The 27,564-nt window shown below is 38.2% G+C and overlaps 1 protein-coding gene and 1 pseudogene across 7 annotated transcripts in view; both read left to right on the top strand.

Annotated features, from left to right (window-relative positions):
• Window positions 1-27,564, top strand: part of PRPSAP2 (phosphoribosyl pyrophosphate synthetase associated protein 2) — a 212,222-nt gene that overhangs the window by 179,533 nt on the left and 5,125 nt on the right. For all 6 annotated transcript variants that reach the window (XM_079131704.1, XM_079131708.1, XM_079131709.1 and 3 more), the window contains 5 exons: window positions 1,337-1,509; window positions 3,252-3,367; window positions 8,211-8,266; window positions 17,429-17,577; window positions 20,746-20,816. In XM_079131704.1, coding sequence (XP_078987830.1) covers window positions 1,337-1,509; window positions 3,252-3,367; window positions 8,211-8,266; window positions 17,429-17,577; window positions 20,746-20,816 — 565 coding nt within the window. The remainder of the gene's footprint in view (window positions 1-1,336; window positions 1,510-3,251; window positions 3,368-8,210; window positions 8,267-17,428; window positions 17,578-20,745; window positions 20,817-27,564) is intronic.
• On the top strand, window positions 11,264-14,380 carry LOC306656473 (heterogeneous nuclear ribonucleoprotein A3-like; annotated as a pseudogene). The gene has a single exon. The product of its transcript is annotated as a heterogeneous nuclear ribonucleoprotein A3-like (transcript).

Genomic DNA, 27,564 nt, shown 5'->3' with positions numbered 1-27,564 from the left:
GGCCATGGTCACCTTTTGGGGTGGCATGACCCAAATGAAGGGACAGTGGTGAGATGCAGAAACCATCTGGAAGAGAGAAGAGCTGTAAGAAGTGGCTCTGAGGTTTCTGTTCTGAGTTACCCAGAGGAACAGTGTTGACAGTGATTGAGCTGGCACAGGTTTTCTGGTGAAGCAGGTTTTCAGGGGAAAAAGGACAGTCTGATTTAGGGTAGGTTAAGTTTTGAGATGCCTTGATTATACATTCCAGTAGCATCATCAAGCAGCAATGGGATTTTTACATCTGAGTTCAGAGGTGCATGGGCTGGAGTAGGAATATGAGAGCCACCAACATTTACAAAGCCATGAAAGTGGATGAGATGCTCAAGCGATAAGGGGAGACAGAAAAAGACAAGTGAAAGTCTTAGGTGGTGGTCAGGCAGAGAGAAACCAGCAGAAGAATTCAAGGATGGAGAGGGAGACCAGAGAAGGGTGTCCTGGAAGTTGTGTGCATTAAGCATATGAAAGGACAGGGGTGAGCAGCTGCAGCAGTTACTGCTGAGAGGCCAAGAAGTAGGACTGAGTGTTGACTGGTGGATTTAACCACTAAAAGACCAAAGCTTCTTTGGAAGCTGTTTGGGAGAGAATGAGAATGTCTGAGTCAGAAATAGTGAAGACAGTTCTCCTGAGATGTACTACAAAGGGGAGCAAAGAGATGGGGCTTCAGCAAAAGTGGTTATGAGTCATTTTTAATGGAAGAAGGACCCAAATATTTATAAACTGATGAGTATGCACCAGGGGAGTGTGACAAATGATGGTACAAGCAGGGAGGGAGGAGTGCTGGAGCACGGTCTTCCAGTAGGCAGGAGAGGTTGGGGGTTGGTTAGTGTGACATTTTGGAGTAATCTCTGAGACCAGTACTCTGTCAGAAGACAGCTTCCATGGAATCCTTACCATCAGTTGTATCTGCACTCTGCAAGTTGACCTGTGCTCAGCCATTCTCAGAGAGGAAGTTTGCACAGCACAAATACTCCAGAATTGACACTAATCCCCATTGCCTCTTGTCTGGTGAATGATGCTGGTCTCAGTGAAAAAGAAACTAGAGTTATCAGTTGAGAGGAAATATGGGGAGAATTCATGGAGACATGAGAAAAGAAGGTATCACTGTTTTCTGCCTCTTGTACCTTAAGTCTTGGAACAGGGAAATAATAATGTTATCATTATTACTTTGGAGTTGGGGATGGAACCCAGGGCCTCAAGCATGTTAAGCATGTGCTCTACTACTGAGCTACATCCCCAGGTCAAGAGGGAAATCTTAAGTCTCACACTCCTCGATGGGATTTTCTGTGCTGGGTTACAGGGATGTGAACACCACCATCATGGAGCTCCTGATTATGGTGTACGCATGTAAGACCTCTTGTGCCAAGAGCATCATCGGCGTGATCCCCTACTTTCCTTACAGCAAACAGTGCAAGATGAGGAAAAGAGGCTCCATTGTCTCTAAATTATTGGCCTCCATGATGTGCAAAGCTGGTAAGAACTCTAGGCAGATCCTTGACAACTAATGGGAGCCTGGGAGTTTTATTTTTACAGAAAAATTTGAAAGCATTCTCTTAACCAAATGAGAATGCTGAACACAGGAAAAATAGTGATGCAGCTTTTAATAACAACTAGTTTATGCAGTCCATCCTTATCCACAAGAGATATATACCAAGACCCCCAGTGGATACCTGAAACAGTGAGTAGTCCTAAACTCCATAAGAACACTACACTACTGCTGCAGAAGACCTCATAATTGAGATGGCTACTAAGTGATTAATAGGTAGATAACATATATAGCATAGATACACTGGATAATGGGATGATTTACCTCCTAGGTAGGACAGAGCAGTATATCATGACATTCATAGTGTTACTCAAAATGAAGTGCAATTTAAAATTTATGAATTGTTTATTTCTGGGATTTCTATTTGATCTTTTTGGACCATGAGTAACTAAACTCACAAAAAGCAAAACTACAGGCAAGGTGTGGGATTGAGGACTACTATAATGAGAAATTCTGCCCAGAATTGTGTTTCCAACTCCCTAAAACATGGAGGTAATGAGAACAACTTTTTGTTTTCCTATTTTCCTAAACACTTTGTTCAAATGTATATTAAAATGACAATTTACAATCACATTGCGGTTGATTTGAAGGATAATAGTCATTCTGAACCCTGCTATTTCTCTAACACAGCAACTATTTGTATTTTAGCCTCTTCCCTTTCCAGGACAGAGAGGCATATTTTGTAAACCATATGTATTGTTCTGTGTTATGCATTCTCAGGTAGCATCCTAGGTATGTCCCCTTGTTTCTATCTGCATAGTTTCCATTGTGTGTTTGTACATGTGCAAACACTCTAGTATATGTCCATGTGTGTGTTTGTGAGTATATGATTATAAGGTCCATAACAGAGCACTTGCACAAAAAGGAAGGAATTTTTAAATTCCCCTTATCACTGCATTTTAACACAGACACTTACCATAGAATACATTTTCTGATGTACCTACCATTCCAAAGAAGACAGAAATAAAATAAATCCCTGGGACCTCAGCAGCATCTCCCCTTGAAAACACTAACAGGCACTGGAAGAGGGGGCAGGAGCTCTTCACTGAGACTTTTGGAAAGGTTCCACCCTTCCCTTCCAACCTTCCACCTTCCACCTAGAGGCTTACTTTTCTGCTCTTTGGGGCAAGTATTGCTTCGTAAATTTTTTCATATTTTTTCTATATTTTACTGATGGTGATTTCAGATATTCATTAAAGATGCAGTGAAAGGGGCTGTGGTTGTGACTTAGTGGTAGAGTGCTTACCTAGCACACATGAAGCACTGGGTTTGATCCTCAGCACCACATCAAAAGAAAATGAACAAACAAAATAAGATGCAGTGGAAGTTTTTCATTTGCTATCATTTCCAGCTTCGTACAGTTTCTCTATAGGCTTCATTATGCTCATTAAGGAAACTTTAAGGAGAGAATTCACTCTAATAGAATTTTTAGAGACATTTCTGTATTACTGTCATCTTTGCTGTTTTATACTTTAAATTTGTTTAAAAATCATGCATTTCATAGTGCCAAAGACTATGAACCATAAAGGTGCTAGGTTTGTTGGTAGGAGAGTAATTTTTTCATGGTAACTTATTATGTATTTTATTTTATTTTACATAGTATTAATTTCCTAAGGTACAGTTTGTTTTACAACTATTTATGTGCATGTATCTGCTTTATTTTTTGAAGGTCTAACCCACCTCATTACTATGGATTTACACCAGAAGGAAATTCAGGGTTTCTTTAATATTCCCGTGGATAATTTAAGAGCATCTCCCTTCCTGTTACAGTATATTCAAGAAGAGGTGAGCCAATTTGAACTCTTTAAAATTTTAATATTCCGATAAAGGCATAGTTTATTTCTTTGAGCTGTCACTAAAGAATTAAAATTTGTTGTAACCTGATAAGTGATGTGTTGTGGTTGATAAATGCAATTCTGTATATTTTTAATGTCTTAATTAGTAATTCATCTCTTTTACTCATCTATTAAAATTGCTTTTTCTTTTGGACCTCAAGTACCTAGAATTGGACTAGTCATTGATCATAACTACTCTCATCATTGGTCCATGCATGGTCTTGACCCTTTTGAATATTTCTATCTCTCCAATCTACCTCTGTTCATCCCTCTATAGTAGTTGACACCCATGATCCTCATCCCATCACTAAATAAGAAAACAAAAATCAAAAACTAGCTGGGTGCAGAGGTACACAATTGTAATCCCAGCAAGTTCTAGACCTTGGCAACTTATCTAGACCCTGTCTCAAAATTTATATAAAGGTCTGAGGATATAGCTTGATGATAAATCACACCTGGGTTAAATCTTCAGTACAAAAAAGGGAGAGAAAAAAGAACCATCCCAGTAGTTCACATCTGCTCCTGTGATCCTTCTCTGTCCCATCCCACTGCCTCGTCCCACCTAGGAAACCACTATTCTGAATCTCCTGTCATTTTTCCTTTCCTTTTCTTTTTAGATAATTTTAGTTCATGTATCTAATGCTAAATTATGTATGTATGTTTACATTGTTAACTTGACAAAGAAAAACTAATCTTTTGAGTGTTTCACTTGGTGTTACATTAGTAAGAATTGCGTGCATTGCTGAAACTCATTGCTGTTGTTCATGTGCACTTATCCATTTTGATTACTGAGAGGTGCTCCTTGTGCAGCTGTATCTCAGCCTATTCATCCTTTCCCCACAGGTTGTTTTTAGGCTTTCACTATTATAATAGCTCTTCTGTGAAACATGCTCAATATGTCTCCAGTGGTACACAGCCAGTGTGTATCTTGGTGAAATTGCAAAATTGCATGGTATGTTTAACTTTTCCAGAGCAGTTATGCCAACTTATATTCCCACTAGCAATGAGATTGAAATCCTGTGGATCCATCTTTGCTTCAATACTTACACTACCAAATTTTAAAGTTCTTATCAGTTGAATGCCTGTGATATTAGGTATCTTGTCACTTTGAGGGATGAATCTGATGACTAATGAAGTTGGACATATCTTCAGATATTCTTCCTCCTCATTAAGAATGTGTTATATCCCTTCTGTCTGTTCTTCAGTGGTTTCATTTGTGTGGTAGGCATTCAATTTTATTCACTCTTGATTTGTTGGTATTTGTTTCACTTTGATTCCTCAGTTTGTAACTTACTCATCTTTTAGTTGTCTTTGGAGATTGTTGGTATGCAGACATATTAAGAGTTTTTCTCACAGTGAATCTTACAGAACAAAAAATTAACCATTTAAACATAAAAATCAGTAGCATTTAGTTCATTCACAATGTTGAGCAACCACTACTGTCTAGTTCCAGAATTTCTTCATTACCCCAGAACACCCTGAACCCATTAAGTAATGACTCCCCATTTCACCCCGCCCTCTCTGCCCCTGTTGCCTGACAACCACTGATCTGCTTCCTGTCTCCTGGGATTTTCTTATTCTAGAGATTTCACATAAATGGAATTATAGAATTTATCCTTTTATCTGGCTTCTTTCACTTAGCCAAGAGCATGTGGTGGTGGTTCTGGTTTCTCTACATTTTTATCATTTATTTCTGGTAATTTTTGATTATAGCCATCCTGGTGAGTATGAAGTGTTATCTCATTATGATTTTGATTTGCATCCCCTAACAACTAATGACATTGAACTAACCATTTGCATATCTTCTTTGGTTAAATGTCGATTCAGACCCTTTGCCCATTTTTTTTTAATTAAGTTACCTTTTTATTGTCATAGGAACACACACACACACAAACACATGCTGAATATCAGACCCTATATTGGGTAGATGATTTTCAAATATTTCCCCCATTCTGCAGACTGTTTCACTTTCTTGATAGTGTGCCTTGGTGTACAAAAGGTTATAATTTTGATAAAGTTGGTTTAGCTATTTTTTTATTCATCTGTTTTTTCCCCCAATAGTAGAATCAAACCCAGGACCTTTTGTTTGTTTTTTGAGACAGAGTCTCATCATGTTGCCCAGGCAGGTGGTCTCGACCTCCTAGACTGAAGCAATTGATCCTCTTGCCTTGACCTCTCCAGTACTGGGACTATAGTCATATGTCCAAGTTTTATTGTTACTTATGTTTTTGTTGTCCTATCTTAAAAAAATATATACTCTCAAATCCAAGGTCATCAGATTTGTCCATTTTCTAAACATTTCACAGTTCTAGCTTTTCTGTGGGGGTCTTAATCCATTTTGAATTATTCTTTGTATATGTTGTGAAGTAGTGGTCCAGACTCATTCTTGTGTATGTGGATATCTAATTGTCCAGCACCATTTATTAAAAATTATTTTTCCCCCCACTGAATGACTTTAGCACCTTGTGGTCAAAAATCAATTGATCAGGGCTGGGGTTGTGACTTAAGCACTGGTGAGGCAATGGGTTCAATCCCCAGCACCACATAAAACTAAATAAATCAAAGAAAAAAAAATCAATTGACCATAGATGTTTGGTTTACCTCTGGACTCTTGAGTTGGTCTGTATGTTTATCTTTTGCCAATACCACACTCAGTTTTGGTTCAAATGGGAATTATGAGTTCTCCAATTTTGTTCTTTTTCAAGATTGTTTTCGCTTTGAAGCTTGCAACTCTATATAAATTTGAGTATTTGCTCTTCTGTTTATGCAAAAAAGGTCTTTGGAATTTTGATAGGAATTGTATTAAATCTGTGGATCACTTTGGACAGTATTGTCATCTTAATATTAGTCTTCCACCTATGAATAGATTTCTTTCCATGTATTTAGATATCAGTTTCTTCAGTATACAAATGTTTTACTTTCTAGCCTAAATTAAATTTATTCCTAGGTGTGTCGTTTTTATTTTTTTGATGTTACTGTAAGTAGAATTTTGTTTTTTTTTTGTTGTTGTTGTTTGGTTTGGTTTGGTTTTTGTATCCTTACATGTAACACAAAATTCCTTGGCTCAGTCATCTCAAGTTTTTTTAAGCTGGTTTATTTCTAACATTCATCCGGCTATTGAGCTTTTCATTTAGACCGTAATGACTTCTTCCTCCTAGATTTCTTGTTCTTTTTTCGTTACAAGTGTTCTTTATTTATCTGTATGATTTCCTCTCACAACCTCTGAAGAGACAGTAGACCTGTTCTGATTAGATTCCTTTTATTTGTTTTACTAATGGTTTCCTTGGTTGTAATGTCTTCTCTAGGGTGGGTTTTGCTATTTGATGATGTTTGATGAGACAAGGAAATAACCAAGACCATTTCAAAAGAATTCCAGAAAAATAAAGAAGTGCCTACATGAAAATAGGTTTTGCTGCCTTCCTCCTTGAGAACATGGGATGAATTAGGCTTTCCTATAGATGCAGATCCATGTGCTCATAATAAATTCATCTGTGTATACTTTAAATCAGTATTTTGTTCATTTACAGTTTCTCATATTCAGTGTGCTTGCTGTTATTACTGCTGATATTAAAATTGACTGGTGTAATTGTAAGAACAAAAAAACAGTGGAAGCCAGGCACAGTGCTACACGCTGTAATCCCAGCAGCATGGGAGACAGAGATGGGAGGATCATAAATTCGTGACTAGCTTGGGCAATTTAGTGAGACCTTGTCTCAGAATTAAAAGTGAAAAGAGCTGGCAGTAACTCAATGGTAAAGTTTCTATGGGTTCAGTCTCCAGTACTACTAAAAAAAAAAAAAAAAAAAAGGAAAGGGAAAAAAATGGGAGTATACTTTAATGAAATAACAATTTAGTGAAATGGTTAAATTTTACAAAGATAATTTGAACATCCTTCCAAGTTGAAGTCAGAAACAAATTGCAACTCAGCTTCCAAACAGTTTATCTTCTGTGCACTCAGACTTTGAAAATGGGTATATCTTTGACTCTAATTGTCATTAGCACATTACTTCAATTTTCAACATTAAAAAGATTCCAGGTTGGATACCATAGCATATGCCTGTAATCCCAGCAATTTGGGAGGCTGAGGCAAGAGGATTGCAAGTTCTATGTCAACCTCAGCAATTTAGTGAGACCTGTTTCAAAATAAAAAATAGAGGAAAGGGCTGGGAACATAGCTCAGTGGTAATGCTCCCATGAGTTCAATCCCTCAGCAACCCCTGTGCTCCCCCCAAAAAAGATTCCAAAACATCAACTGAAAACTTTACTTGGTTTTGTTTGCTTGCTTTTTGTTTAAGGGCTCTTTTTAAGATAGTACAGGACTCATTGTCCTTTCACAAATTGGTTTTCAGCATACAGTAACCACAATATGTTGAATAGTCATCTCTGGACCACACTAATTTGGAATTGACAATTAACTTATATTTGAATTGGGTGACTATCCTCCTTGTACTGTGAAACTACATATAATTGAGAATCATGAGAGGATTTTTCTGTTGACTTTATAGAAACATCTTATATCAGTTTTGTTGGCATAGAGATGAGAGCTAACACTGATTATCCTATTTTTTTTTAAAAAAAAGGGATCTGTGTGTCTCACACCTTAGGAATACTTTCTTCCTAGGTAGGCCTTCCTTCAGTTTCCAAAGTAGACTTTGGTTTTGAACTTCTCTTTTTGTAAAACTTCCAAGGAATCAGAGGACAGTTTTGAGTCTTTCAGAACATTCCTTTTCATTGACTGTCAGCACAGCCTCTTAGAGACATGGTGGTAATCCCCAACCTCTTGTCTGTCACAGATCCCAGATTACAGGAATGCAGTCATCGTGGCCAAGTCTCCAGCTTCAGCCAAGAGGTAGGTGGGACCTCATACCTGTCCTTGGTTCTGCTTCTGAGGATGGTTCTGATCAAGTCCCAGGAGTTCTCAACCATATATCAGTAGTACCCCTAGAATCCCTTCTTTCTCTTCCATGGACTGATTTTAAGATTATCGTGCCAACTCTACTTATTCTCAGTTCCTCTTTCTCTTCCCAACACCACCCTCCATCCCAGCCTGTGATATTTCATAAACAAAGCCATCCAGATCTGGAAAATACTAATTAGCACTGCCTTCCCTTCCAGATAGGCAACCACTTGTGGGTCTTTAAATCTGTCACTTAAAATATGGTGAATATACCTTGTAACCATTGTTTACTGCCTCAAAGAACTAAGTAAATTATTAACAGAAACATATCCAGTTATTTGGATATGGCCACTTATTTGTACATGTTAAAAGGTAACATTTTAAGAAACTAAAGCACCCTGAGCTATACAGAGTGGGCAGCCCTCTGTGTACAGTGAGATTAGCCTGAAGTAACTGCTGAGTCAGGGATACAGTACTTAAAATTGGATTTTGGATGACAGAATTTCATATGGCATTATTTTCTAGAGAAGCCAGTCCATTGGAGGGGGAAAGAACAAAAGCACAGGTAGGAATAAAGGCTTTTTTCCTTAAAAAAGGTCTTCTAAAATGATTTTCCAATTGAATACCTTAACTCTGTGGATCATTGTTGAGTCCTGTGGCATGAAAGAAACCATCATAAAGTACCTCCACACTAGACCCAAGTGCTGTTAATATGGAAGAATGAGGAGAGTGACCCATAGTAAGCCATGATTTCATGAATCTTACGGAGAAGTTGTTTGACGTTATCAATTAAGCATGGCAGTGTGTATGCTTAGTATATTAAATAAAATAAGTTAGTCTTGGGCCAAAACCGGTATGTAACCCCATTCTTAAGGCCTGCCTCCCACCACAGCAAGTCCTGTGTCCCTGCCCTGTGTGCCTTCTGTAAGCTTTATCATTGAGTCTCTTTTTGTCCATTTGATTAAGTTGTAGGAAACTTTGGTGCCTTTCAGAATATAAACATTTCAAACAGCTTTTCTAAACAGTTGTTTAAAGTCTGATTTATTTTTCATACTTTTTAAAAATTAAGATGGAAAACATAATATATAATTGTCCCTTGTCAGCTGCAGGGGATTAGTTCCAGGACCCCCCTCAGATACCAAAATCCACAGATGCTCAAGTCCCTTATATAAAATAGCATAGTGTTTGCATATGACCTATACACATCCTGTATTCTTTAAATTATGTCAAAATTACATATGTATAATACTTAATACAATGTAAATGCTATGTAAATAGTTGATACACTGATAGATGACAAGAAAAAAGTACATGTTCAGTAGAGTTGCAATTTTTTTTTCCCCAAATGTTTTCAGTCCTTGGTTGAATTCATGTGGAACTTCTGGGTACAGAGGGCTGACAGTAATGATTCTGAAGGTTCCAATTCGCTGGCATTTGGTGTGTTTACAGTGTTGTGCTACCAATACCAGTCTCCAGTTTTAAAACTTTGTCATCATCCCAGAAAAACACCTTGTGCCCATTACACAATTGTTCCCTGCCTGTACTTCCCCCCAATCCTATAGTGACCACTCCATTGCTCTCTGCCTGTGTGGATTTGCCTCTTCTGAATATTTCATATAAATGGACTCTCAGCCTGTGGCCCCTGTTTCACTCAGCACCCTGTCCTCAAGGCTTGTCCACGTGGCCTGTGTCAGTTTTGCAGGCCTGACTTCCTTCACTTCCGTCATGGTGTTCATGAGTCCTGGAGGGTTCCTGCTAATGCTCTTCTACCTGGGCCTCTGGTGGCTGCTAGAGGTCAAAACAGCTTTTTAATTTAATTGTTGTTCATTTGTTTTATTGGTGCTGGACATGGAACCCAGGGCCTCCAGCATGCTATGCTAAGCACACACCCTCCCACTGAGCTATATCCCCAGCCCCTATTTATTATATTTTTTTTAACTCCTAAAATTATTTTTTAATATATATTTTCTAGTTCTTTGCCGAGACCTATTACTTGCATTGGCTTTCTGGTTTTTCATTGCTTTTAAGCATGTCATAATTATTCTTTGTTATATTCTTTTAGTGGAAGCTCTAAATTGTCTGTCATATAATTCTAACATGTCTGTCCTCTTGTGTTAATTAGCATGTGTTAATTGGCTGTTTTCATTCATTTTGGAGATTTTCCTGGCTTCTGGTGTGAGTGATTTTCAGTTAGAACCTGGATATTTAGGTATCTTTGTCTAGATATTTTGTAAAACCTGATTTTGCTGATTTCTTGTGACTTTGGCAGAGAAAATGGTGGGGGAGGGTATGGGGCTTGTTACTGGGTTGAGGATAGAAGTTGAGGTTTCCCAGCTGACCTGTATTATCCAGCCAGGTTGGGAGGTGCAGCTGGTTACTGCTAGTGACAGGAGCAGAGCCACCTCTCTGCTTCTGAACTGGGGTGGAAGTTCAGGTTTTGCTGTCCACAGACACTGGCAGGCTTGGCACTCATTACCCTGAGGGGGATGTGGGTCCCTCCTTGACCTTCTCCTAAACCAGACCACTGAGCCACAGGCTGCAGGTTATTCTGTGGTGTTTGGCTACAGTAAGGCCCTTCTTCTCCACAAGTGGTCAGACTCACCAGGATGTCTTTTTCTTAGTCCTCTGGCTGGAGAGTGGACTTTGGTTGGGGCTTCTGGGTCTTATGTTTGCAGAGCCAGTCTTACAAGTGAAGGAGAAGCTAATGTGTGTGGTGCCATACTCTCCTGTGGAGGCTGCCATTGTATTTGGCTGAACTTTTTTTCTCTAAGAATTTCTTTTAAAACTGTTTGGAATTTTTTTTTTGTAGGAAAGGATTTAAAGTTATATGAATTCTAAATTTATTTCTTCTTCTTTTTCTTCCCCCTCTCCCTCCACTCCCCCACCTTCTCCTCCTTTCTCCTCCCTTCTCCTCCTCCTCTTTCTCCTTCTTCTTTCTTCTTCTTTTTTTTTTTTTTAAACATTACTGGGGATTTAACCCAGAGTCTTGCACATACTAAGCAGGTGCTCTACCAATTAGCCACATCCCTAGCCCCTGAATACTAAATCTTAAATTTGGGGATATTTACAAATTTTGGTAAACTTTTTCATTTGACTCTCTCACTTTTCCTAAATACAATTGTTCTGCAAACACATGCACACACATGAAGGCTTTATCATCTTTTTCTTAGAAATATAAATCAGAATCCTCATTGATTGGACCAGACAAATTGATATTTACTTACATGCATTTGAGATTTTCTAATACCACAGAAGAATTGATGTACATCTGTTATGGCAAAAATATTATGCTTTTTACTGAAAGAGACAAAATTTAACGTTATAAAACTTTATCTTCAAGTAGAATGATTTAAGCCTGAAGTTAAATTCCTTGAAGTAATTACTAGTGCTATAACCAAGCTTTCCTTAGTTGTACAGTGTACATAGGAAACCTGACAGAGGTGAGATTTCTCTCCCTCTAGGAAATAGAATTTGTGTTTTCAAGGGCTTTGCTCTTCATATGTCATTTAAATGACTTGCATGTGTCTCACGTAGATAGTACTGATGACATTCGGTATAATCCCCATTTTTTCTTTTTTGTTTTTAGCTATTCTTGTGAGCTGTTAGATAAGAGCATGTTTTGAATTTTTGGTGTTGGAAAACCAGAACTGGGAGAACTCACGCTCTCCTTAAGACTTGAGCATTTGCTGTTCGGTATGTGCTGGTGTTGGAAGACAGAGTGAAACCCAGTATTCTGCTTAGGTATCTGGCCAGTGAGAGAGGTGGACATGTTATGGCCTGGGACCTAATGAAGCAAAGCACAAGACAGTGAGGAAGAAGACATAGGTTAAGATAAAATATATAAAAAAGTATATACCGTGGTAAGACTAATTCTTTTAAGGAAAGCTGGGGTTGACTACATTGATATCAAACCAGCTGAAGCAAAGACTATAACTGGGGACAGAGAACATCTTTTCATAATGATAGCGGGCTTAATTGTTCAAGAATTTGTGATAATCCTAAACATTATGAACTGGGAACATAGTTTCAAATATATGAAGCCAGCCTCAATAACTGCAAGGAGAAATCGATATATTCAAGATGATCATCAGAGATTCCATTGTTCCTCTAACAGTAATCAATAAAACAAGTAGACAGAGAATCGGTGATACTGCTGAGGACTTGAGTGATCCTGTCAAATGGGGCTCTACTTCGCAGTTAGAACACTCCATCCAGGGACAGAGCTCCATTCTTTTTGAATTCACTCATATTACTAAGGCCAATATTCTGGGACATTAAAAAAAAAAGGCTTCAAATTAGTAATGATTCAAGTCATACAAAATAAGTTCTGTGACCACACTGGAATTAAAAATAATTCCACTCTCAGTCCCATATTGAACTCAAGTTGGAAGAGGCAAGTCCGGTCTCAAAATGGAGGGCCATGACCCAAAGGAACGAGAGCAATTGAGGAAGCTGTTTATTGGTGGTCTGAGCTTTGAAACTACAGGTGATAGTTTAAGAGAACATTTTGAGAAATGGGGCACATTCACAGATTGTATGGTAATGAGAGACCCCCAAACAAAACGTTCCAGGGGCTTTGGTTTTGTGACTTACTCCTGTGTTGAAGTGGTGGATGCAGCAATGTGTGCTTGGCCACACAAGGTTGATGGGCGTGTAGTGGAACCAAAGAGAGCTGTTTCTAGAGAGGATTCTGTAAAGCCTGGTACCCATCTAGCAGTGAAGAAAATTTTTGTTGGTGGTATTAAAGAAGATACAGAAGAATATAATTTGAGAGATTACTTTGAAAAGTGTGGCAAGATTGAAACCATAGAAATTATGGAAGACAGGCAGAGTGGGAAAAAGAGAGGATTTGTTTTTATAACTTTTGATGATCGTGATACAGTTGACAAAATTGTTGTTCAGAAATACCACACTATTAATGGGCATAACTGTGAAGTGAAAAAGGCCCTTTCTAAACAAGAGATGCAGTCTGCTGGATCACAAAGAGGTCATGGTGGTGGATCTGGCAACTTTATGATCGTGGAGGAAACTTTGGAGGTGGTGGAGGTAACTTTGGCCGTGGTGGAAACGTTGGTGGAATAGGAGGCTATGGTGGTGGAAGGTGGTGGCAGCAGAGGTAGTTATGGAGGAGGTGATGGTGGCAACTATGGTGGTGGTCCTAGTTGTAGTAGTAGAGGAGGCTGTGGTGGTGGCAGACTATGATATGGAAACCAAGGTGGTGGATGTGGTGGAGGAGGAGGATATGATGGTTACAATGAAGGAGGAAATGGTGGTGGTGGTAACTATGGTGGTGGTGGGAACTATAATGATTTTGGAAATTACAGTGGACAACAGCAATCAAATTATGGACCCATGAAGTTTGGGCAGTTTGGGTGGAAGAAGCTCTGGCAGTCCCTACGGTGGTGGTTATGGATCTGGTGGTGGAAGTGGTGGATATGGTAGCAGAAGGTTTTAAAAACAGCAGAAAAGGGCTACAATTCTTAGAAGGAGAGAGAGCAAGGAGTTGTCAGGAAAGCTGTAGGTTACTTTCAGACAGTCATCCCAAATGCATTAGAGGAACTGTAAAAATCTGCCACAGAAGGAACGATGAAAAAACTGTTACCCTAGGTAAATGTATGATGACACAAATGGTATGCCTCTACTTCATGTACAAACAGAGAAACAACATGTATCCCATTTGTTTACAATAAAAATGAATTAAAAAATTTAAAAAATAAAAGAAGGAACGATGATCCATAGTCAGAAAAGTTACTGCAGCTTAAACAGGAAATCCTTCTTGTTCAGGACTGTCATAGCCAGAGTTTGCAAAAAGTGCAGCTATTGATTCATGCAATGTAGTGTTGATTAGATGTACATTCCTGAGGTCTTTTATCTGTTGTAGCTTTGTCTTTTTCTTTTTCTTTTCATTCCATCAGGTATATTACCCTGTAAATTGTGGTAGTGGTACTAGGAATAAAAAATTAAGGAATTTTTAACTTAAAAAAAAAAAAAAAAAGAATTCCAATAACGAAAGTCCAAAGTGTGTGGTAACTAAATCACATACTTCTATATAACCCATGGTTCGAAGAAGAAATCAAAAAAGAAATCAGAAAGTATTTAGAACTGAATGAAAATTAAACGCAGCACATCAAAATTGTGATAAGCCATTAAGCTCTATTTAGGGAGAAATTTGTCATACTAAACACAATAGAAAAGAAGATCTCTTATTAGTGATCTCAGCTTCTACCTTAAGAGACTTTCTAGAAAAAGAAAAGTAAATTAAAACCAAAGTAAGAGGGGCTAGGGATCCAGTTCAGTATACTTGCTTGACGTGCAAGACCCTGGGTTCCAACCTTAGCTCCACAAAAAGAGGAAGGGGAGAAAAAATAAGCATAAGAAAGAAAATAATAAGATTAAAGCATAAATCAGTGAAATAGAAAATAAATAAACAGTAGAGAAAGCCAGTTCTTTGAGAATAAAATTGATAAGCCCTTATCTAGTCAAGTCAGGATAAAGAAGACTTTTTACCAGTAAAGACACTAGAGTACCACAAACTACAGATATTAAAAGGATAATAAGGGAATATATATTAATTTTATGACAATAAATCTGCAACTTAGGTGAAATGGACAAATTGCTTGAAAGACACAAACTACCAAAGCCTATTCAAGAAGAACTAGGTAACCTGAATTGCCTTATACTTATTGAAGAAAGTGAATTGAAAACCTCCCAAAGAAAATACTTTTTTTGCATTTTTGGGGATGCAACCAGGGTTTTACACACACTAGGCAATTGCTGTATCACTGAGCTACACCCCCAGATCCCCAACAAAGAAAATTCTGAGGCCCAGATTTCAATGGTGAATTCTACCAAACATTTAAGAAAGAAAGAATACTAATATAATAAACTGTTCCAGAAGATTAAAAAATACTTCCATATCATTCTTTGAGGCCATCATTACCCTGATAGCAAAACTAGACACAGACATAAAAGAAAACTACAGATCGATATCTTATGATCATAGCTATAAAAATCCTAAGCAACATTTTAGCAAACTGAATCCAACAGTATATAAAAGGTAGTGCATCCTGACCATTTGAAGTTCCTCCCAGGAGCATAAAGTTGGATTAACATTTTTAAAAAATCAGTAAATGTAGTGCACCATGTTAACAAACTGAAAAATTACGTCATTATCTTAGTAAACTCAAAAAGCTTTTGGCATAATTCAACTCTGTTTGAATGGGATAATTAAGTTCTATTCCTGATAAAAACTTTAGCAAACTAAGTGTGATAAAGAGAATCTGTGAAAAACTTCCAGCTAGCATCACACTTAAGATTGATCACTTTTCCCCTAAGATCAGGAACAAGACAAGAGGTCTGTGGTCAGCTCTTCCTCTTTTTTCTTTTTTTGGAGGCGAGGGGTGGGTAACAAGGAATTGAATCCAAGAGCCTCACACATACTAGACAAGTGCTGTACTACTGAGCTACACCTCCAGTTCCTAGGCAAAGGTGTTTTTGAATACAACACCAAAAGTTCATAAGAGGAAAAAGATGGTCATTCATTTAGTAGCATATCCTAGAGTGTACTTTAACATAAGCAAAAGGCTTTTTATTTTACAAAGCTATTCACCATAGTGTTATACTTCATGCAAGATTTTGGATGTTTAGCTGGTTTAGAAGAGGATAGGGCATGGTAAATTATGTTGAGTCAGTATAGCTAATTTTACAGACTGTGAAATAATCAAGATCCTCTGGGAACAAAGAAATCTATGGAATATCAGATTCTAGTAGACATGAAGAGAGTGAAAGGAGAATGCACAGATTGGAAGAAATTGTAGACTATATATCTGATAAAGAATTGCACTCAAAGTATAATAAAGAACTCTTAAAACTTTACAAGGAAACAACCAACCTGTTTTAAAAAAAAAATACTGGCAAGGGATAAACAGACCCTTTGCAAAGAATATATATATGGATGGCAGGTAAGAACATGATAAGATGCTGAATGCCATTAGGAAAATCCAAATTAAATCAGCAGTAAATATACCACTGCACACTTTTGGAATAGATTATATTAATGACTGGCCATATCAGTTGTTGCTGAGGATGTGAAGGAACTGAAACTCTCAAGACTACTCATGGGAATGTAATATGGTATAACTACTTTGGAAAAGAGTTTGGCAGTTTTTCAAAGAGTTAAATATATTGTTACTATATGATCCTGCCATTCCTTTCTTAGGTATTTACCCAAGAGAGAAAAAAGCATATGCCTATACAGAGGTCTGTCCATGAATGTTTAGCGGCTTCATTTGCTAAACCAGCTGGAGCAACTCAAAAGTCCATCACAAAGTAATTGGTTAAACTGCAATATATTCATACAGTGGAATATTGACAGTGAAAAGGAGGAGTGAACTTTTGATAGATTTATAACATGGATGAATCTCCAAAACATTATGTTAAGTGAAAGAAATCAGACAAAAGTAGAATACACACTCCAGAATTCCACTTAATGAAATTCTACAAAAGGTTGAAGTATGGTGCTAGCAAATCAGTGGTTGACTGGGACTGAGGAGAAATTCATTACAAAGGAACACAAGAATATGCTCAACAGTGATGTATGAGTTCATTGTCTTCAATATGCTAATGCTTCTGTGGACACGTGCATGTATCAAAACTTACGAGATTGTGCACTTTAAATGTACAGTCTCTCATATCTCCATTTTACTTCATAAATCTATTTAAAAAATTAATACATAATACTTTGACAAATATTTAATGTGCTTTGCCTCATGTGGTTCTGAGAGGAAGGTAAGTAGCATGAGCAGTGACAGGAGAGGAAACTGAGGCTGAGAGGCAGTCACCTAACATAATCAGGCTGTCTTAGATGATTGATTACAAATATGACCAGGCTGCCACCCATAATTTGTGCCTACAGCCAGATGTACACATCTGTCATGGGGTCTCTCCACACTTAGTCCTGGGTTCAGAGATTCAGGAGATTATTTTATTCTCTTTTTTTCATTATTCCTTTGAAAACTGCATTTTACTTGTGTCCTCGTGATGTTCTCTTCCTTCACATTGGCAGAGAACAGATGCTGCGTGAGTTTTGATTTTGCCTTTAATGCTTTTCCTCAGGGCACAGTCTTTTGCTGAGCGCCTGCGCCTGGGAATTGCCGTGATTCATGGAGAAGCACAGGATGCTGAGTCAGACTTGGTTGATGGACGGCACTCCCCACCCATGGTCAGGAGTGTGGCTGCCATCCACCCCAGCCTGGAGATCCCCAGTAAGTGCTAGAGCGTCACTGTCCCCTGATTGTATAACTAACTGAATTGTGCTGTTTGTTTGTGATTTTTTAATGTGAACTTCCTCTTTTCATTTTGTTTTTTGAGTTGCCATTAAAGCTGATTAATACCTTTCCTGGCTGCACTATAATGATACACTTTTGCTGGCATAAGTGGTAGAGCCCTCTAGAAGCAGTTAATCCTGTCATTGCAAGGCCTAGGAAGATATTCAAACTCTTTAGACTGAATATGGCCCTTTAGGGAATTTTATTCATTTGTTCAGCAGTATATTCTAGAGTGTACTTGAACCAAAGTGAAAAGCTTATTGCACAAAAGTTATTCACTACAGTGTTATATTTCATGCAAAATTTTAGACATGTTTAATTGGTCTAGCAGAGGATAGGGCTTGATAAATTGTGTCGTGTCAGTATGGATAATTATGCAGCCTCTGAAATAATCAGTTCTATCTGGAAACAATGAAATCTGAGCAATGTAAGTGAATAAATAAGGCAGAACACAAGATTGTATACCAACCTATCTTAGCTGAGGCTGCTGTGACAAAATCTACCTCAGATGGGGTAATTTCTGAACAACAGAAAGTTACTCCTTGTGGTTGTGGAGGTTGGAAAGCTATCAGAGGATTCAGTGTCAAGTGAGGACCTATTCCTCACAGTTGCATCCTCACATGAGGGAAGAAGGTAGAAGACTCCCTTTTCTCAGGGCACTAATCCCATTCATGAGGATAGTGCCCTTATGACCTAATCACCCCCTAAGGTCCCCATGTTTTAAAACCTCGCTGGGAGGTTCCAAAATGAATTAGGATGGATACAGACATGAGACCATACCATTTCACCTTTGCCACCACCGCCCCCCACACCAAAAAAAAAAAAAAAAAATCACAGCTACCTCATTGCAAAATACACTCTTCCCATCCCATGGAACCCAGTGTCTCGACTCCAGTTAAGTCTTAGCTTAATTTTGGCATTAACTCAAAAGTCCCAAGTCTTAAGTAAATATTACCTCACTCATATATAAATAGGAATTATATAAAGCAAATTGCACTCCAGATGTGAGCCTGTGAAATCAAGCAGGTCATGGGTTTCCAAAACATAGTGGAGGGACAGACTTAGGCCTTACATTTCCCTTCCAAAAGGAAGAAATACGCAAGAGAGGAGGAGCAGGTTCTGACCAAGTCCAAACCCCAACAGGGTCAGCATCGTCAAGTTTTAGTCTCTAGAACAGTCCTTTCTGACTCTGCCACCTTCCTGACATACAGGGGCAGGACTGGGCCTGCAGGGCTCTGGGCAGCCTCACTCCCGCAGCCTTTCTGGGTACATTCCCCCTCCCTGTGGAGTTTCTCCCATGATGCCTGCTTCTCAGGCTCGAGCTGTATTCTGGTGGGTCTGGCAGCCTGGAGTCTCAGAGGCAGCCCTGCCCCCATGGCTCCATTGGGCATTGCCCTAGTGTTGGCTGTCCATGGCAGGCCCACCCCTGTGCCTCTTCTCTGTCTGGGCCCTGAGGCTCTCTGGGGCATCCTTTGATATCGAGGTGGAGGCATCCGTCTAGAAATGGCACTGTGCCATCCAGAGGAGTGTCCTGAGCCACAGTTAGGGCAGTCCAGGAGCATGCTCCAGAATGTAGGCAGCAGAGCCTTTAAATCATCCTTTCCCAAAGACTTCAAGTTCCATTGTATGACTGTCACACTGTTCATCTGTCACTTGATAGAGATTTGGGTTGTTGCCACCTTTGAGAAACAGGCTGCCATGTGCATTCATGTACAAGCTCCTGTATGCAGGTAGGAATTCCTTGCTCTTGGTTTATGCTGAGGAATGGAATTGCTTGGTCATATGGTAATTCTGCGTTTCACTTTTGGGGAAACTCTCAAGGTGTTTTCCTTTACCATTTTACATTCCTGTCAATAGTGCACAAGGGTTCCAATAACTCCAGTGCTTATTTTCTGATTTTTCTTTTATTATCATCATTGTCCTAGTGAGTGTGATATAGCATCTTATTGTGGTTTTGGTTTGCATTTCCCTAATGACTAATGATGTTAAGTATCTTCATGTTTTCAAGTATTTGTATCTTTTGTCCAATTTTTAATTGGGTTGTTAATCTTTTATTGCTGAGTCATAATTTTTTTTCATATATTTTGGATACAAGACTCTTATCAGATACATAGTTTGCAAGTATTTTCTCCCATTTTGTGGGTCACCTCTTCACTACACCCTCTCCCACCGACAGTACTAGGGATTGAACCCAGGGGTCCTCTACCACTGACATCCTAATTCCTTTTTATTTTTTTTTTTTTATTTTGAGATAGGGTCTCACTACATTGCTTGGCTGGCCTTGAACTTGTCATTCTCCTGCCTCCCAAGTAGCTGGGATTACAGGCTTGCATCACTGTACCTGACTCACTTCCTTGATAGTGTCCTTGATGCACAGGAGGTTTTAGTTTTGATGAAATCCAGTTTCTTGTTTCATTTGTTGAGAATTTAACCCAGGGCCTTCTGAATGCCAGGCAAGCGCTCTACCAACTGAGCTACAACCCCGGCACTGTTGCTTATCTTTTGGCAGTATTGAATATTGAAGAATCTTGTTTTCTTCAAAAATTTCTTTCAACCAGATTTTGTAGTTTCCAGAAGTTTTTCACATGCTTGGTTGAATTTATTCCTAGGTATTTTATATTTTTCAAAGCTGGTGTAATGGGATTCCTTTTCTAATTTCCATTCAGATTGTTTATTGCCTGTATATAGAAGAGACTATTGATTTTTGTTTGTTGATCAAATTCTCTCTACCTTTGCTAAATTCACATACTGGTTTTGGTAGTTTTTTGGTGGATTATTTGGAATTTTCTGTATGTAGGATCATATCATCTGGTAATGGTCAGAGCCTTACCTCTTCCTTTCTGATCTGGATTCCTCTTATTATTCTCCTTGGGTAGGTGCTCTGGCTAGCACAGACAGTACAGTGCTGAGGGGCAGTGGTTCAGTCTTCTGCCTTCGAATATCCTGTGAGCTGTAGGGTTTTCCCAGTTGTTTATTATGAGATTAAGGAAGTTCCCTTTTCTTCCTAGTGTATTGGAGTTTTTAATCATGAGATATTAACTTCTTAAAGACTTTGTTTTACTTTTTTAATAAGAAATTTTGCTGTATATGTTTTATTCTGACCAGTGCTGATTCCTAAAGAAAAGCCACCAATCACGGTCGTTGGTGATGTTGGAGGAAGGATTGCCATCATTGTGGTATGGAGACCTCTCTTACTATTATTAATTGTAGCATGTACCATTGTTATGCTGTTGGCTTATTAACTGTGCACATATAAAAGATCTGTGGATGGTGATGCAGCCAGGTAAGTTAAGTGTGATACAAAGTTGATTATAACTGTTTTAAAACACACATTAGGAGCTAGGGATGTAACTCAGTGATAGAGCACGTATTTAGCATGCATGAAGCCCTGAGTTCCACTCAAATCATCACACACAAACACATGTGCCAAACAAAAACACATCATTTTACATGTTATAAAACCAGTATATACACAAAGGATATAATTCCTGCCTCTGTAGGTAGTTTAAAAAAAGACTAGAATGAGCACCTGGGTACTCATTGCTCCACTTGAGAGAAAGCCCTGTGGCCAGGTGCCCTGGAATCCTTGCCTGGGCTTTCTCTAGCCTCTTTCTTCTCCCACCCAGAGGTTGTCACTAGCCTGAGAATCATCAGTTCTTATCCTTACTTATCTTTACAGTCTGCCGTGACAACTTGTATCCCTAAATCCTATATTATTTTGCTTTGCTTGTTAATATTACCAGAGTTGATGTCTCTGTTTACTCTGTATTGTTGAGATTTACCTGCCTAACAACATGGAATTGCATATTCTTCTTTTTCACTACTGGTTGGTGTTTCCTGGTGTAACTGTTACAGAACTGATTATCTATTCTCAGCATTGAGCATACAGTTTTTTTTCTGTTTCCAAATAACACTTTGAGCATTCTTATACCTGTTTGCGGGCGCACCCATGTGTGAGTTTCTAGGAGCCTAGGGCTGAGTTGAGGAGTCTGCTGGCATGCACACTTGCAACTTTACTAATGCTTCCAGGTATTTCTGAAGTGGTCATGACAGTTTTCCCAGCTCCAAAAGGGGTGCCCATGTCTTTCCCAGTGCTTGGTGATTTCATTTGTTCCTTTTTCAAATTAAAAATCTATCTCCTATACAGGGTAACAGCTATCCATTAATTTATTATTTAATTGGCAAAGGCTATAGTAATTACTCTAAAGTATTACAGAGTCATAGGAAGTAGGGGAAAAATGTGCAGGGAGGTATTTTGTGTTTCTAAACCAACTTCCTCTGTCTTGCTGAATTAGAATACAGTATCACAACCTGAAATTAACAGTGCCATGAGCCACAGAGCTCATTTTATTTATTTATTACTTTTTTTGTGTGGTGCTGTGGATCAAACACTGAGCACCATTAGGTAGCACCAGTTACAGGTCCTATGTGCAGGTGTGTGTGTGTAACCAACCACTGCAGAGCAATTTCATCACAAAGCTCCCTGATGCCACCCCATCATGGTCAAACCTTCATCTTCTCCCACCTGATCCCTAACGCCTGGTTACCACTGATCTCTCCTCTGTCTCTACAATTCTTTTTTTTTTTCTTAATTTATTTTTATTGTAAGCAAATGGGATACATGTTGTTTCTGATTGTACATGGAGTAACAGCACACCATTTGCATATTCATACATTTACAGAGAGTAATGATGTTTGATTCATTCTGTTATTTTTTTTCCTTCCTCCCCACCCCTCGCATCTCTCTTTTCACTCTATACAGTCCCTCCTTCCTCCATTCTTGCCCCCCCTCCCAACCCCCCATTACTTGTCATCATCTGCTTATCAGTGAGATCATTCATCTTTTGGATTTTTGAGATTGGCTTATCTCACTTAACATGATATTCTCCAATTTCATCCATTTGCCTACAAATGCCATAATTTTATTATTCTTTATAGCTGTGTAATATTCCAGTGTGTGTGTGTGTGTGTGTGTGTGTGTGTGTGTGTGTGTGTATGTATGTATACATACACCACGGTTTCTTTATCCATTCATCAATTGAAGGGCATCTAGGTTGGTTCCATAGTCTGGCTATTCTGAATTGAGCAGCTATGAACATTGATGTGGCTGTATCTCTGTAGTATGCTGATTTTAAGTCCTTTGGGTATAGGCCGAGGAGTGGGATAGCTGGGTCAAATGATAGGTCCATTCCAAGTTTTCTAAGGAATCTCCACACTGCTTTCCAGAGTGGCTGCACTAATTTGCAGTCCCACCAGCAATGTGTGAGTGTACCTTTTACCCCACATCCTCTCCAACACCTATTGTTGCTTGTATTCTTGATAATCGCCATTCTAATTGGGGTGAGATGGAATCTGAGGGTAGTTTTGATTTGCATTTCTCTTATTACTAAAGATGGTGAACATTTTTTCATGTGTTTGTTGATTGCTTGTAGATCTTCTGTGAAGTGTCTGTTCATTTCCATAGCCCATTTATTCATTGGGTTATTTGTATTCTTGGTGTAGAGTTTTTTGAGTTCTTTATATATTCTGGAAATTAGTGCTCTATCTGAAGTATGAGTGGCAAAGATATTCTCCCACTCTGTAGGCTCTCTCTTCGCATTACTGATAGTTTCCTTTGCTGAGAGAATGCTATTTAGTTTCAATCTATCCCAGTTATTGATTCTTGCTTTTATTTCTTGTGCTATGGGAGTTCTGTTAACGAACTCTGATCCTAAGCCAACAAGGTGAAGATTTGGACCTGCTTTTTCTTGTATAAGATGTAGGGTCTCTGGTCTGATTTCAAGGTCCTTGATCCATTGTGAGTTGAGTTTTCTGCAGGGTGAGAAAATAGGGGTTTAGTTTCATTTTGTTGCATATGGATTTCCACTTTTCCCAGCACCATTTGAAGAGGCTGTCTTTTTTCCATTGCATATTTTGGGCACCTTTGTCTAGTATTAGAAAATTGTATTTATTTCGGTTTGTGTCCATGTCCTCTGTTCTGTACCATTGATCTACCTGTCTATTTTGGTGCCAATACCATGCTGTTTTTGTTACTATTGCTTTGTAGTATAGTTGAAGTTCTGGTATTGCAATACCCCCTGTTTCATTCTTCCTGCTAAGGATTGCTTTAGCTATTCTGGGTTTCTTATTCTTCCAGATGAATTTCATGATTGCTCGCTCTATTTCTGTAAGGTATGTCATTGGGATTTTAATTGGAATTGCACTGAATCTGTATAGCACTTTTGGTAGTATGGCCATTTTAACAATATTAATTCTGCCTATCCAAGAACATGGGAGATCTTTCCATCTTCTAAGGTCTTCCTTAATTTCTTTCTTCAGTGTTTTGTAGTTTTCATTGTAGAGATTTTTTACCTCTTTGGTTAGATTGATGCCCAAGTATTTTATTTTGTTTGAGGCTATTGCAAATGGAGTTGTTTCCTCATTTCCCTTTCAGCTATTTCGTCAGCTGCGTATAAAAATGCTTTAGATTTATGCGTGTTGATTTTATAGCCTGCTATTTTGCTGAATTCATTGATGAGGTCTAGAAGTTTTCTGGAGGAGGTTTTTGGATCCTCTAAATATAGAATCATGTCATCCACAAACAGTGATAGCTTAAGTTCCTCTTGTCCTATTCATATCCCTTTAATTTCTTTAGTCTTCCTAATTGCTCTGGCTAGAGTTTTGAGGACAATGTTGAATAGAAGTGGTGAAAGAGGACATCCCTGTCTTGTTCCTGTTTTTAAAGGAAATGGTTTCAGTTTTTCTCATTAAGAATGATGTTGGCCATAAATAGCTTTTACAATGTTCAGGTATGTTCCTACTTTCCCTATTTTTTCTAGTGTTTTGAGCATGAAGGGGTGTTGTATTTTGTCGAACGCTTTTTCTGCGTCAATGGAAATAACCATGTGATTCTTATCCTTAAGTCTATTTACATGATGGATTACGTTTATTGATTTACCAATGTTGAACCATCCTTACATTCCAGGGATGAACCCCACTTGATCGTGGTGCACAATTTTAATATGTTTTTGGATATGGTTTGCCAATATTTTGTTAAGGATCTTTGCATCTATATTCATCAAGTATATTGGTCTAAAGTTTTCTTTCCTTGATGTGTCTTTTCCTGGTTTGGGTATGAGGGTGATATTAGCTTCATAGAATGAGTTCAGTAGGGTACCCTCCTTTTCTATTTCCTGAAATATTTGAGAAGTATTGGAATGAGTTCTTCTTTGAAGGTCTTATAGAACTCGGCTGAGAATCTGTCTGGTGGCTTTTCTTGGATGGTAGGTTTTTAATGGCTTCTTCTATTTCATTGCTTGATATTGATCTGTTTAAATTGTGTATGTCCTCCTGGTTCAGTTTGGGAGGAGCATATGTCTCTAGAAATTTGTCAATGTCTTCGGTACTTTCTATTTTGTTGGAATACAGATTTTCAAAGTAGCTTTTCATTATGTTCTGTATCTCAGTGGTGTCTGTCGTGATATTTCCTTTTGCATCATGTATTTTGCATCATGTAACTTGAGTCTTCTCTCTCCTTCTCTTTGTTAGTGTGGCTAAGGGTTTGTCTATTTTGTTTACTTTCTCAAAGAACCAACTTTTTGTTTTGTCAATTTTTTGAAGTTTCTTTTGTTCAATTTCATTGATTTCAGCTCTGATTTTAATTATTTCCTGTCTTCTACTACTTTTGCTGTTATTCTGTTCTTTTTCTAGGGTTTCGAGCTGTAATGTTAGGTCATTTAGTTGTTGACTTTTCGTTCTTTTCTGGAATGCGCTCCATGCAATGAATTTTCCTCTTAGTACCACTTTCATAGTGTCCCAGAGATTTTGATATGTTGTATCGTCGTTCTCATTGACCTCTAAGAATTTTTTTATCTCCTCCCTGATGTTTTTGTTATCCATGTTTCATTCAATAGCATATTATTTAGTCTCCAGGTGTTGGAGTAATTTCTGTTTTTTATTTTGTCATTGATTTCTACTCTCAGTCCATTATGATCGGATAGAACACAAGACAGTATCTCTATTTTTTTGCATTTCCTAAGGGTTGCTTTGTGGCATAACACATGGTCTATTTTTGAGAAGGTTCCATGTGCTGCTGAGAAGAAAGTGAATCCACTCGTTGATGGATGGAATATTCTATATATGTCTATTAAGTCTAGGTTATTGATGTGTTATTGTGTTCTGTGGTTTCTTTGGTTGGATTTTGTTTGGAAGATCTATCTAATGGTGACAGTGGTGCGTTAAAATCGCCCAGAATTATTGTGTTGTGGTCTATGTGATTCTTGAAATTGAGAAGGATTTGTTTGATGTACAGGGATGCACCATTGTTTGGGGCATAAATATTTACAATCATTATGTCTTCCTGATTTATGGTTCCCTTAAGCAGTATGAAATGCCCTTCTTTATCCCTTCTGACTAACTTTGGCTTGAAATCCACTTTATCTGTTATAAGGATGGAAACCCCCGCTTTTTTACTGAGTCCATGTGTGTGGTAGGCTTTTTCCCATCCTTTCACCTTTAGTCTGTGGATGTCTTTTTCTATGAGATGAATCTCTTGCAGGCAGCATATTGTTGGGTCTTTCTTTTTAATCCATTCTGCCAGTCGTTGTCTTTTGATTGATGAGTTTAGGCCATTACCGTTCAGGGTTATTATTGAGAAATGATTTGTATTCCCAGTCATTTGGCTTATTTTTGGTTTTTAAGTTGGCTTTGTTTCTCCTTTGAGTGGTTTTCCTCTAAGGTAGTTCCTCCCTTTGCTGACCTCCATTGTTGTTTTTCATTTCCTCCTCATGGAATATTTTGTTGAGAACATTCTGTAGTGCAGGCTCTCTATTTGTAAATTCTTTTAACTTTTGTTTATCATGGAAGGATTTTATTTCATCTTCAAATCTGAAGGTTAGTTTTGCTGGGTATAGGATTCTTGGTTGGCAACCATGTTCTTTCAGAGCTTGAAATATGTTGTTCCAGGCCCTTCTAGCTTTTAGAGTCTGGGTTGAGAAGTCAGCTGCTATCCGTATTGGTCTCCCCCTATATGTAATCTGATGCTTTTCTCTCGCGGTCTTCAAAATCCTATCTTTATTTTGAATGTTAGGCATTTTCATTATAATGTGTCTTGGTGTGAATCTGTTGTGATTCTGTGCATTTGGTGTTCTGTAAGCCTCTTGTATTTGATTTTCCATTTCATTCTTCAAGCTAGGGAAATTTTCTGATATTATTTCATTGAATAGGTTGTTCATTCCTTTGGTTTGTATCTCTGTACCTTCCTCAATCCCAATAATTCTTAAATTTGGTCTTTTCTTGATGTCCCATAGTTCTTGGAGATTCTGTTCATGATTTCTTACCATCTTCTATGTTTGGGCAACTTTATTTTCAAGATTAAATATTTTGTCTTCATTGTCTGAGGTTCTGTCTTCCAAGTGGTCTAGTCTGTTGGTGATGCTTTCCATTGAGTTTTTTATTTGGTTTATTTTCTCCTTCATTTCAAGCATTTTCGTTTGGTTTTTGGTTTGTTTTTGTTTTTTGTTTTTGTTTTTTTTTTTTTTTTTTTTGAGAATCTCTATCTCTTTGTTGAAATGATCTTTTGCTTCCTGCAGGTGCTCTTTGAGCTTATTGGTATTATCATTCATTGCCTGCATTTGCTCTCTTATCTCATTCTTTGCTTCGCAAATCGTCTTAATCATGTATAATCTGAATCCTTTTCTGACATTTCTTCTAACATACTGTCATTGGATTCTATTACTATAGAATCTAGATTTGTTTGGATCATTTTCTTCCCTTGTTTTTTCATGTTGTTCATGTCTCTTCCCCTCTAGCGCTGCAGATCTGGGGTATTGCAGATTTCCCCATATAGGCTTATAGTGGCCCTATAGGTTTCCAAAACCCTTTCTTTAAGGGGAGATCAATATTAGCAGTGCCCAAATCAGACACTATGCAATCCTAGACCAAGTA

The sequence above is a fragment of the Sciurus vulgaris genome (assembly GCF_902686455.1).
Source record: "Sciurus vulgaris genome assembly, chromosome: 3".
In the NCBI taxonomy this organism is placed as follows: Eukaryota; Metazoa; Chordata; class Mammalia; order Rodentia; family Sciuridae; genus Sciurus; species Sciurus vulgaris.
This window is presented reverse-complemented; position numbering and strand designations above follow the sequence as displayed.